The sequence below is a fragment of the Amblyomma maculatum genome, chromosome 7 (genome assembly GCF_055883805.1).
Source record: "Amblyomma maculatum isolate TAMU_Amacu chromosome 7, ASM5588380v1, whole genome shotgun sequence".
NCBI classification, from domain to species: Eukaryota; Metazoa; Arthropoda; class Arachnida; order Ixodida; family Ixodidae; genus Amblyomma; species Amblyomma maculatum.
The window spans coordinates 85,637,033-85,649,897 of NC_139350.1; the positions used below are offsets into that span (position 1 = coordinate 85,637,033).

The 12,865-nt window shown below is 46.4% G+C and overlaps 1 protein-coding gene across 1 annotated transcript in view; it reads left to right on the forward strand.

Moving 5' to 3' along the window:
* LOC146183861 (complement factor B-like) overlaps window positions 1–12,865 on the forward strand; it is a 202,918-nt gene that overhangs the window by 33,645 nt on the left and 156,408 nt on the right. The window contains exon 4 of the mRNA XM_084609203.1: window positions 7,892–8,071. Within this exon, the coding sequence (XP_084465329.1) occupies window positions 7,892–8,071 (180 nt within the window). The remainder of the gene's footprint in view (window positions 1–7,891; window positions 8,072–12,865) is intronic.

Genomic DNA, 12,865 nt, shown 5'->3' on the forward strand with positions numbered 1-12,865 from the left:
TTGTCGGAAAGATGAGTCTCGTTTCGATGTCCACTGAAATGAAGCATCTTTGTGTAAAAGGCATGTGAGCCGGTATGCGACGTCTGGAAAAGGAAGGATGAAGCGTCAGAAATACGAGCAAAGCCCCTAAAACTGCAGAACTCCTTCACATTCTCAGGTTGTTGAAACGCGTGAACGGCCACGGTCTTCTGAGGATCAGGCCGGACGCTGTCACCATCGACTAGGTGACCAGGTGCCAACACCTGTCGCTCTCCAAAAAGGCACTTCTTTGAATTGAGGACAAGGCCAGCTTGGCGCAAGCTGTCCAGCACGGGCACTGGGAGGTCGTTGTGCTCTTTGAAGGTCCGGCCAAAAATGACTACATCATACAGGTAGCACGTACAGAGCTTCCTCGTAGTGGGGAATTCAAAATCTTGCGGGTGCAATGCACAAACCAAAAGGCACAACTTTAAATTCAAACAGTCGACCGGGAGTGATCAAGGGGGCCTTCGCTTTATTTGCTGGGTGCATTGGGATCTGCCAGTATCCTGACTGCAGGTCGACAGATGAAAAGTATGACGCAGAATACAAGCATTCAATGGAGTCATCAGTGCGGAATAGCGGGTAGACTTCCTTTTAGTGACTGAATCGTAGCGGTGGTAATCGAAACAAAGTCGCCATGTACCAGCTTTCTTTCGTGCAAGAATTACTGGAGCCTGCCCAGGGACTTCACGACTCTTGAATGATTTCCTGTTTCAACATTTCAGGTACTTGCTTACTGATGACGATGACCTTGCGCCCGGGCGGTGCGACACGGTACAGTTTGCGGCAAATTGGGTGTGCATATCCGGTGTCAATGCGATGACTGATGCGTAACCCGGGAAAGGAGCGTAAACTGGTGGCCTTCGTGAAGTAAAAAACGAATGAATACTTGAACAACAGATGTTCCAAAGCATCACGCTGTGTGGCATTAGGGGAACTGCAGATCATACCATGCAGTTGAGCATTCATCTGGGATGCTGCGACATGCCGCTCTGGTACATCCGTAACCAAGGACACTGATAATGGCATGTCTTCACTACTAGAGGCAAGCTTCATTCCAGCTACTAACCGAACTGGCTGCGTGGAGCAATGAGTGGTGCACAATCGCGTGCAGCCCTGGATTACCGACGCCAAACAATGAGGCACCAGAAGAGTTGCCTTCGCGCAGGTCGAGCAATTAGGCGTCATGGTCGCATGAAACGCTTCCGCCGCACGGCGAGAACACGAAACCGGAACACACTCCACAGACATCGGGGGCACAACGCTATCGTCGCACGCGCAAAGCGCGTCATCGCAAACAAAAGGTTGCTCAAAGAACTCCAGCGGAAGGCAGCCTTCAACACTGATCTCATGCGTGCGACAGTCTACGGGTGCGCCACTCATGCGCAGAAAATCAATACCAACAATTATATCACGCATGGAGTGGCGCAGTACGACTAATTCTGCCGAAAACAGGGTTCCTTCAAGACACCCCTTGGCACTACACACTCCAACAGGGTACAATAAATCGCTACTAACGCTATGCAAATTTGCATTTCCCTCCAAAGAAAACTTTACTTTGGGCCCCAGAAACTTATTCAACGGTAAGCTCATAATAGAAACAGTTGCGCGCCCGTGTCCACTAACGCCATTGTGGAAATAACGTCAATAGACACACAGATCTTATTTTTTAGCATTGTCACGGAAGGAGGTATTTTTGTGAGTAGGGATCGCTCTCCAACGGCTTCACCTCCATCGGCCGCGGCGCCTAGTTTTCCGGAGGTGGCGACTGGGAGCGACGGCGCGGTGACCGTGAGCGGCGGGCAAGCAATGCGGGCGGTGGAGCCAGATTCCGGTCGGAAGCTGGGGAGTGGTTGCGTACGTTACCGGACTGAAACTTTCCGTGTGGAGGAGGCAGTCAGTACCGAGGGGAGTCAAAATGATGGTGATCAGAGTTAAAAATCGAGGCCGCATCACCTGAAGTAAGAGCGTTTTTTTCTTAAGTACATACAGTTTCGGGGCCGTTTCTTCACACGGCATCTTCTTACTAACCGCAAACAAAGAAACGAAACAGACAGAATATCCTTGTTTAATGTTTTGCTCTTCGTAATGATACCGGTACATTGATTTTAATTTTACAGTGCTTCCAAACGCACTAACCTGACACCACTGCCTTTCCGGGGCAGTCGCGCTACCGACGGATCTAACCAGAACGGCTAGCAGATCAGTTGGCAGAGCGAGAGCGAACTGATCTATAACTTGAAGTGGAAATGATGCTGGTGAAATATTTAGGGGGATTCCCCAAAGGTGGAGTAAGTTTCAAATAGGGAAGTAATTAATGGATTGTTAAGCAAGGCTCCCATGTACTGTGCGATGTCACTACACGTTAAAGAACATCAGGTGGTCGAGCTTTCCCGAGTTCTCCACTGCTTAGTCTCTTCTCTTTGGGACGCTAAACCCCATAAACCAAAACGTATAATCTGAAGATAGTCAAAGATGTAACCAACGGCTTTGAAGAGTTTTGTCACATCAGGTAATTTCATAAAGAACAGAATACCGACAAACAACTTGGTTAAAACTCTGCGCAAAATTTTTCAGAGCCCCACAATACGTTTTTACCATCGAATGGAGGAGTCGATTTGGACATTATTTGCTGTTCTTGCGTTAGATTTTATTTAAATCAAAGCTGCACAGCTTTAGGTTGTTAGGTAGACTGTAGGGTAAATTTAAACACTCAGTGACCAAACGTTACGTTGCTGAATTCTGTTTTGTTTCCGCCGAATAGCAATGCCATCGTTAGCCATTTAACTATACTGTAGAAACTCGCTATAGAAGCTTTTGATAAAGTACAATTAAACTGAAACCCCAGTTTGTTTTCCACAAAAAAGCACAGTTTTTTTATGGTAAAGATATCTATAATAAGAAATGGACATACGCACCACGCGTACAAATTAGGATGGTAAGGCAATCGTTTTGGAGCAAAGCAAATAAAAATAAAATGGTGCTTCTTGCGATTATTTAACGCCAGCCTCGCCAACTTTACGAAGCCTGTAAAGCCGTGTGGTACAGCATGCGGAGCGTAGGGGAAAAGTTAGGCTGGCTGTAAATATCGAAAGTAGGTAGTGTAGTTCGTTCCAAAGTAAAAATGCACTTCGAAGCAAATAAGGCAAGAAACAGCCGAAAGTTAGCATCACTGGGCCGCGTGAAGCAAGAGGCAGCGGTATGCAAGTGCAGGCACGACGCGTGCGCTTCTGCCACGCTTGGCTGTCACGTGAATTTTTCAAAAATTCTTTTAAGTGGCAAAAACGAAGAAAATGATATGTTCATGCACATCTCTGGTTTCCATATGAGTCAAACTCCCGTTGTTTTTGTAGCCACACTCTATTCTCTCACACGATGTGAACATAAAATCGGACAACTAAACGAATGCATGAAGGGCGATCAATTGAAGGTAATTTGGAGTGTTTCTTTTATAAAGCAAATCCGTGTTTAGTAAGTGGTCACTGAATTACCATGCAGCATTTTCAGTGCCATGTCATCGCCAACAATTGATATTGTAAAGATCCTCATATAGTAATGATTTTTGCCGGTCTGAGTAACAGAGCGATTCAACTGCAGTAGCATACAGCTTGAAAACAGCAGTTGCGAATCATGGACAATGAAATGTATGCGGCATGTGCATGACTCAGCAAACACATCAGAGGCCTTGAAATTCCTGTGTTGATACCCTGATAACCTCTCTGATATCAGGGCTCTGATAACCTGATATCAGGGCTCCGATAACAAATGGGCTCTGATAACCTAGCCCTAGTCGCCAATACCGTGACATTATGCTCAAATATTTAGCTTTCTTTAGGTCGGCAGAAAGGATTTACCAGTGAACAACACCATCTATCATAGAAGAATTGCGTATGGTGGTTACTGCAGACGAGTTGTATCCAGCTATAGTATCAATGCGTATCATACCAGTGCTGTTTAGTTTGTAAAAAAGTTTCAGCGCTCGAGAATATACGGCTGGGAACGCATTGAGTAGTAACTATGGGACATGGAAGTGTATAACTCAATATGGATCAATTAGCAGAGCTCCAATTTGATACTTCGTGCCTTCCTCTTCATACAAGCAGTAGTGTAGGCCCAGAGAGTCATCTATTAACTTTACCTGAATCCTTGTAGCTGACTGGGCTCTGATTATCCCTACTCCAGCAAGCTGGCGAACTTGAAAATCAGTAGAATTTATGCAACACACGTTTTGACAGGAAATTGCCCTCGCAGCATTGCTAATGTGGATGTCTACAATGCACCTTCGTTTATTTACATAGCCATCAGCATATCCCTGTTATTTCCTGCCATACTAATTTTTATGTGCTTCCAGTGAACCCTTGTATGCACAAAGTGAGCAAGCTTGTGTACACGGCTTTATCCATTGCATCTTTCTTTGAGTAGACTGAAAATGCATCCTTGTTCGTTATATTGACGTAAGCAGAAAACTATAAGAGGGGCCGTAGCACACCTTCTTTAGCACTGACTAAATGATTCGCGCGAGCAAACACCTGCGGAAGCAGAGTGGGCCTTACAGCTTTTTTGTCGAAACAAGCACTCGTTCATTTTACACCTCTATTAAATGACTAGTTCAAAACAGCCAGTTTCTCACTCCCCCAGCGAAGCTTCCATTGCAGCCACAAGCAGCAGCTGACAATAAGTATTCAAAGCAATTACCAAACAAAGCGTTCACGCGACGAGATTCAAAATCAAATGGATCTCGCCGGCGTCGGCAACATCACTCAACGCATTGATACAGTGACTTAATAACAATACACAAATGTTAGGTTTAATTTACAAAGAAGCTATGCACACATAAAATGCAACTGTTACTTACTACGTGCTTTCTTCAAAAATGTAAATACATTTGGCGTGTTTCGTAATTACTTTGACGAACTATGTTTTTTCTCTCGCTGTCATGAAGACAAGCGCACAAAAATTACTTGTGGTTTAACTCTGGTTAACCCTAGTTGAATTGCGATAGCAATGACGGAAGCTACTTTTGCCTGCTACATATTCCCCTATCACGTCCGATCAGTGTAAGGTGCTACAACACTTAAGCTCATCCTTTAAGAGTATGATGCGAGAGCGTAAGCTACCAGCCCACATATAAATGGGAAGGGTTCAATGCTGCTGAACCGAATGGGGAGCGAAAGCATTAGCAGCCGGTTAAGAAGCGTTCTTCCTTTTCGTCTTCTTCGTCTTTGTCTTCTTCGCGACTGTTGAAGGTGGCCCTTCCGTGGACGACGCTACGGGCCGAAACCTGGCGCAGTGTTGCAATCGCAATAAAAGACCTCGGTGCGCGAAGTTCGAAATGGCGAAGCGTACGTTGCAGGAGTTTAATATTAGCATGGGCGCCGCAAATCGTTCCTCTGTATGAACTGTGTTGCTGTCATTCGTCTCCTGGTTTTCATCTCACACGACTACATCGCTAGCTGACTGCCCTGTTGAGCAGTCAGAGTTTTCTGACGGCCTGGACTGCTCAGCGAGGCAAAACACTGCACCAACCGCCGGTGAAAGCAAGGTGTCAGCTGCTTCTTTACAATCTGTACAGATGCCCATTGCCCAAGCTGCATTATTTGGCACCATATTGGTCCTGCATCCTGGAACACAGCCGATATTGCATGCTTAAAAAGTGTATGTGTATTTATATTTTTGTTACGAATGCCCCTCCTGCCTGGACCATTTATATGTAGGGTCTGCAGTATCTGCAAATAAAAAATAATAAAATAAAAAGTGCCAAATAGCACCTTAAGGCATATTTCGTAAGTCGTTTTTTAGCTGTCGTGCGTAGCTGACGACATAAAAACGCTTGAAAAGAAAGCTTGCGGACACCTTTCTGAAGATCTATTTATTTAGCTTCAAAGGATTCCTTGTAGATATCTTTGCTAGCTTAAGACATACTGTGATCAATATAGACATATCAGGATAGCTACAAGACATTCTGTACTCAGTGGGGAAGGCGTTGCTCTTGCTCATCTGCAGCTTTCAAAGCTTGCGCCTTTCGCTTATGAAAGCGACCGGGTTCTTGGCAATCGGCACTTATGAAAGGTTGCGCCTAAGACGACACCATTATGTGAGGTCATAGCGGGTAGCAGTTGATGGCTGGGATATCCAAAAAGAGAAAATGGTCGCTCAAGCGCAAGCTTAGTATTGGCCGCTCTTTGGACTCGTGGCGGTCGCAATTCAAACAAACATGTGGCGTGTAGAGAGTGCGCCGGGTGGCACCACTTGTCCATTAAGTCGCCGGCCATAGATTAGGGTGTATGGGCTAGAACTTGTTAGAAACTAACAATCTAGTGTTTTCGCAATACCGTTATTAGATGCAGTAAGCAATGTTCGCAGTGAGTATCCCTTCCTCTGACGTTATTTTAAAGTCACTACAACAACACACGAGCAATTCAAGAAAATCCTGTGATAGCCACTATCACAGGATTTTCTTGAATTGCTCGTGTATTTCTTGAATTGTAGTGTATTTCTTGACGTCGTATTGACTTGGTGAACGGAGCCGTGACGGACAACAGGAGGGGACAACGTAGCCGTTAAATGCACTCCTACATTAAAACATGCTTCCTCATTTTCTTCAAAGCCGACATTGCATGGCTACAATTAAAATGTGCCGATGTTTTGCAGAAGCGTTAGAAAAATAATAACGCTTTGCGACATGAATTGTAATCGGTGGAAGAGGACTATCAGCTTCAATTCCTTGACGCTAACTGCCCGCCCCAGAAACGAGGGGGCCAAGATAGATTCGAAAAAAAATGGAGGTTCGCGTAGCGTTTCCCGTGCAGAATATTCGTATACATGTCCCATTTTGAGAGTGGCCCAAATGAAATTGAAAGTTACCGATTGCTTAGCCATAGCCAAATTAAGTTAAACATCAATTACGAAGTGAAATGTCAAGTGAATGGTCTGCCAAATTTTAAAAGTTGCCCCCTTATATTTGGTCGGCACCGCTGAGATGGCCACAGTAAAATTGAGGTGAGCACTAATTTCGGCCACATTGGAAAGAAGCGAATTTTGGGAGGCTCCCATGGCATGCCAAAATGTTCCAGTTGGTCCTTAAGAATTTTTTTTACTCACCACTGATTTGGCCCAACTAAATTTAGAGTCCGCTTTTGGCTGAATTGAGATAAATCCAAATTTAGAGAATGAAGGAGGCAAAAGTTTTGGGCATCCGACTTAAATTTACAGATGGTCCCTGGATTGGTACTACTCCAAATAGATTGGACAGTAAATGTGGTCCGACGAAATTTGAGTGTTCCAGAGGTCCAATATTTAGGGTAGCGTCGAGCACATATTTGGATGCGATATTTAAAACAGCATATTTCTACAGGCTCCCTCTGGATTCTGACTGTGCCCTTCACCAGACAATATGACGTGTTTGAGGTCTTGCGTATCATGGAGAGTGAAAAAGGCAGGGCAAAAGCTTTCCTATTATTTTGTCTTTTGGCCCTTTCATATTTTGGCACCCTAGCCAGCCGACTGCGGAGGCACAAGTTCACTTTACGCTATTTGTGGGCAAATTCTGCCGGCTGTTTTAGTACCGAAATGACATTAATGGTAAACATTCAAATAAATTATTTTAATCGCGTGTAGCCTAAGCCGCTCAGCTGAGCGTTGATTGAGAATAACGATGTTTTATTTATCCCTCCTGTTCTGAGATACTATTTCATAATCTTGTGTAGCCTAAACCGCTCAGTTGAGCATTGATTGAGAACATTATCTCTCCCGTTGTGAGATACTTTTTCGTAGATACTCTTTCGTAGGTCATATATAGTGAATTGGTATTGGACATTCTGTACTCTACAAGGCGCGCATCTACTAACGTTGGCACGGTGTACTTCAACAGCAATCCAGGATTGTCCACCTATAGAGCTGGAGAAAGGCGGCTACGAAGGCGACTGCTGCGCGCCTGGTGACAACGTGACCTTCTACTGCGATGATCCCGACCGCTACAACCTGCTGGGCGCCGAAGAAGCCATATGCCTGTTAAACGGTACCTGGAATGTACAAATACCAACATGCCAAGGTTAGTTGGCGTTTGCTTCTTTTCCTGGTGTCAGCAGTACTTTTGAATATTGCGTGAGGTGAGCGGAGTTCGAATCGAATATTGCCACGTAGTGGTGACAAGGTCGTAGGCGGTAAATAAGGAGACAAGCCTAATAGTACTGTAATCAACTCCTTATGGGCTGTTTTGCGCCCGCAAAAGATATAAGCAATGAGCGGCGGCGATAGCAACAATCGTGCTCGGCGGCATTCGAATTGAGATTGCCCGTTGCACGCGTCAGCGTTCAATTTAAAGGTGGCGAGGAAAAATCTAGATAAAGCCGGAAATGGTGACCAGCACAACCTCGAACATTGCAGAAAACGCACGCGAGTGGCCCGAATCTTCGAGACACATCTTTGCGCATCTTGCGCGACAAGAAACTGATAGAGCGGAGTCTCGCCATAACAAGCATGAACAAACAAAGAATACGGAAACTATCCGCGCTTTGCAATCAGAGGGTTAAGGTCGCATGCCGGCGGCTGTCGAAAAAGACCGAATAAAAGATTTGAAAGGTTCGCGGCATTACTCCCCCTTTAAAAGGCATCGCCCCGATGCTTGAAAAATAAACACAGAGAGGTAAACAAAGTAATAGAAATAAAAAAAAAAACTAAGGCTTTAGCGCGTGTAATAGCGTTTCAGGCGCACAACATGGACAGTTTCAGGCGCGTTCGGCGCCGCTGCGATGGTGTTGTGCCGTCGGTGATGACCTCGTAGTTAAGCTCTCCGATGCGTCGAAGGACTCTGTGTGGGCCGAAATACCGCCGCAAGAACTTTTCACTCCGCCCACCGCGGCGTATCGGCGTTCAAACCCACACTTGGTCTCCCGGGCTGTGCTCTGCGTCGCTTCGTCGCAATTTGTATCGTCGAGCATCGGTGCGTTGCTGGTCGTTGATGCGTAGCTGGGCGAGTCGCCGGGCTTCCTCTGCACGCTGAAGGTAGGTGGCGACGTCAAGGTTCTCGCTGGTTACGTGCGGCAGCATTGCGTCGAGCGTCGTCCTGGGCTCCCTCCCGTACACAAGGCTGAATGGGGGTCTACTCAACGATGGTGTTATAAGAGAAGATGACGTAGGGTAGAATGGCGTCCCATGTCATGTGTTCGGAGTCGACGTACATAGCAATCATGTCCGCAATCAGTTTGTTGAGACGCTTCGTCCATTTGGTACGCAGTTCCTCAATGTTTTGTATGACTGTATTCGAGAATGGCTTGCGTCAGCTCTGCCGCAAATGCCGTTCCCCTGTCCGTGATAAACAAGTCTGGCGCGCCGTGTTAGAAAATTTTTTCGAGCAAAAACTTGGTGACTTCTACCTCGGTACCGTTGAGTAGTGCTTTTTTTTATTGTTATTTCAGCAGAGCAAATACAGCATCTGCTGCAGGGGCAGAGGCTAAAGGCCGTGGCGCCTGACGAAGGCCTCTGTCCCTCTGCAGTCGACTGAAGCGATCATATCACCGCATAACAGAACGTAAAGTACAAAACAAATGTGCATAAGCAAAACAAACAGAATCACATGACACTATACAACACCATAGCAATATATACAACAATGAAATGATATCCAAGGGAGATCTCCTCCTGTACAATTAGACAATTTATAGCTAGTCACTTATGACAAAATAAAGATAATAGAGATAATATACACTGGAACACAACAAAAGGCAAAATAGATCAAATACCAGGTCAGTATACAATACTAGAATATGTTCTGCAGAAACATGGCCAAGATGATATTAAGACATCTTTAATGTGCTTTTTAAACGTACCTATACTGGTTTCGAAATTTATTGCATCTTCTAATTTATTAAGAATAACAACCCTTTCCTATGTGAAAGTTTGTTTTGCATAGTTCGTTCTTATTTTATGTGTGCGTCTTTTATTATGTCGAAATGGATAAACAGGACTTTCTTTTCTGTCGCAGACGTACAGTTTTCAGTGTTTTGCGGTTTTCGGTGTACAGTTTTGCTTCAGTGTAGCGAGTAAGGTAGTCGGCGGCCACGATGATAAACTTGTTACCCGTCAGTGAAGATAGGAAGGGGCCGAGGAGATCAATCCAATTTGTTGGAAGGGCAGGGTTCGAGACGCTATTGGGTTAGTAGTCCAGCTTTTCTGATCGGCGGTGTCTTGTGTCGCTGGCACTGACGGCACGTTTTCACGTAATGGACAACGCCAGCAGGCAGTCACGGCCAGTAGTACTTCTGGATTCGGTGCAACGTGCGCACAAACCTTAGATTCCCTGCTGTTGGCTTGTTGTGCAGCGCATGAAGAGTTTTTTGCCTGAGGCTTTTAGGCCCCACACGAAGCTGCGCGGGTTTGTTGGGAGCGAAGTTCTATACGAGGACGTCATTGGTTAAGGCGAACGACAACTGACGTCTAAATACAGCAGGAGGGGAAGCGGTCTTGCCTTGCAAGTAATCGGCTAGGTCTTTAAGCTCAGGATATGGTGGCTGCTGTTGTGCAAACCTGCTGGCGCTTACCGGTACTAAATGTGCGTCGTCGTCATCGTCGGTCGGGCGAGAACCGACGGGAGCTCGGGATAAGCAGTCTGAGTCGGAACGCTTGCGGTTTGTTTTGAAGGTAGCGCGAAAAACGAGGACCAAGAGTAGAAGGACACAACACGAGTGCTCATGTTGTGTTCTTCTACTGTTGGTCCTCGTTTTTCGCACTACTTTCAAAATGAACCAGATTCAACTCGCCCAACTTTCAATCTTACTGCTTGCGGTTCGACTTATACACCACAATCACGTCAAATTCTTGAAGTCGTAGGTTCTATCGGGCAAGTGGCCGGAGAGGTCTTTCAAATTGGCCAGCCAGCCCAGCGCGTAGTGATCGCTTGCCACCTTGAATTCTCGACCGTATAGGTTTGGACGGAACTTGGAAGTGGCTCAGATGACCGCGAGGCACTCCTTCGCCTTCGTTGAGGAATTGACTTCTGCTTTTGAGAGGAATCTGCTTCCATTGGCGATTACTTTCTCCTCTCCGGCACTATTCGGAACGAGAAAGGCGCCTACTGCTATCGTCTGTATGAATTTCGGTTTTGGCGTTTGCATCAAAGTGCGCGAAGACAGGAAGGAACTTTAGGCGGCACTTAAGTACGTCGAAGGCTTCTCCTTGTGGCGCTTTTCATTTAAAGGTGCGTCAAGTATTGTTAGCTGTTTCAAAGGTTCGGCGATGCGTGAAAAGTTTCTGACAAATCGTCACTAGTAAGTGCAGAGCCCAAGGAGACTGCGCACAGCTTTCGTGTCGGCAGGCGGTGGAAAATGTGCGATCGCAGTTCTTTTCTCTGGGTCTGGGCGAGCACCATCCTTGCTAGCGATGTGACCATAGCAACCGCAGTTGCTCGTAGGCGAAGTAGCATTTCCCTGATTTCGACGTTAGCCCTGATGTCTTGATTGTTTCGAGCACTGTCCTAAGCCTTTTCAGGCGGTCTTCAAAGCTTGAGGAGAAGACAACAGCATCCAAGTATACCAGACAAATCTGCCACTTCAAGCCCGCCAGGAGAGTAGCCATTGCCCGTTGAAACGTCGCTGGTGTGGAGCAGAGACCGAATGGCATCACCTTGAACTCAAATAGGCCGACCAGTGTTATGAATGGTGTCTACTCGCTATCTTTTACCCACCTCAATTTGCCAATAGCCGCTCTTCAGGTCTATCGATGTGAAGTATTTATCGTTGCATAACCGGCCCAGTGTGTCGTCGATGCGGGGCAGAGGGTAGACGTCTTTTTTTGTCATGTTATTCAAGCAGGTGGTAATAGACGAAGGAACGAAGGGTGCCGTCTTTATCAAAACGACTGGCGCCGCCTAGGAGCTCCTTGATGACTGGATTACGTCGTCCTGGAGCATTTTTTCTACTTTATCGCGGATGGCCTGGCGTTCTCACAAGGATACACGGTAGGGGCTTTGGCGCAGAGGTCTGGCGTGTTCATCTGTGATGGTGCGGTGCATGGCTAAAGTAGGTTGTCGCACTTTCGAAGCCGACGAAAAGCATTCGCTATAATATTGAAGAATGACCCGTTTCTGGTCTTGCCTGCTTCGGTCTAGCTCTGGATTAATATGTAATCTGGGATGGTGGCCATGACCAGTTTGGTCATTCGCGGGCTCGGAAGAGAGTGAAGACCTTTCTGGTGTCTGCTTATTCGTCAAGGAAGGCGACCATTGTTAACTTGTTGAGATACCGCTTTTTTTCGGTGATGTTGGTTACCAGCCTCTGAGCTTGCCCATTCCGGGAATAGCCGATGCCAAATCCTCTGTCCAGTAAAGGCTGGCTGTTTCCGTTTCAGCAATTTCGACTTCTGCTGTACCAATAGGGACGATGACGCTTGATCGGAGCAGTACGGTCAATTCTCCGTTGAAGACGTTGAGAGCAATTTAATGTGTTGTTCTCGTAGCTTGCACGGCTTAGTCTGTGGAGAGCTTGATGAGGTTTGAGCGAAGGTCGATAATTGTCCGATACGCATTGCGAAAATTCATACCAAGAATAACGTCTCGCGAGCTGTTCTGTGGGACCACGAAGCTCGTAGGATAAGTGTGCCCATTTACCGTCACTCTTGCGGTGCATCGCCCAGACGGCGTAATAAGGTTACCACCAGCGGTGCGGATTAGCCGGCCATCCCAAGTGGTCGTCACTATCTTAAGCCGGGCGGCGAACGCTCCACTGATGACAGAATAGTCAGCTGCGATGTCCACTGGTGCAGTGACTGTGAGACCGTCGACAGCAACTTCAAGGTCGCTTGCGATCAAGGACAGTCGATCAAGCCACCCGAACGTCCAGAGCAGGCAGCG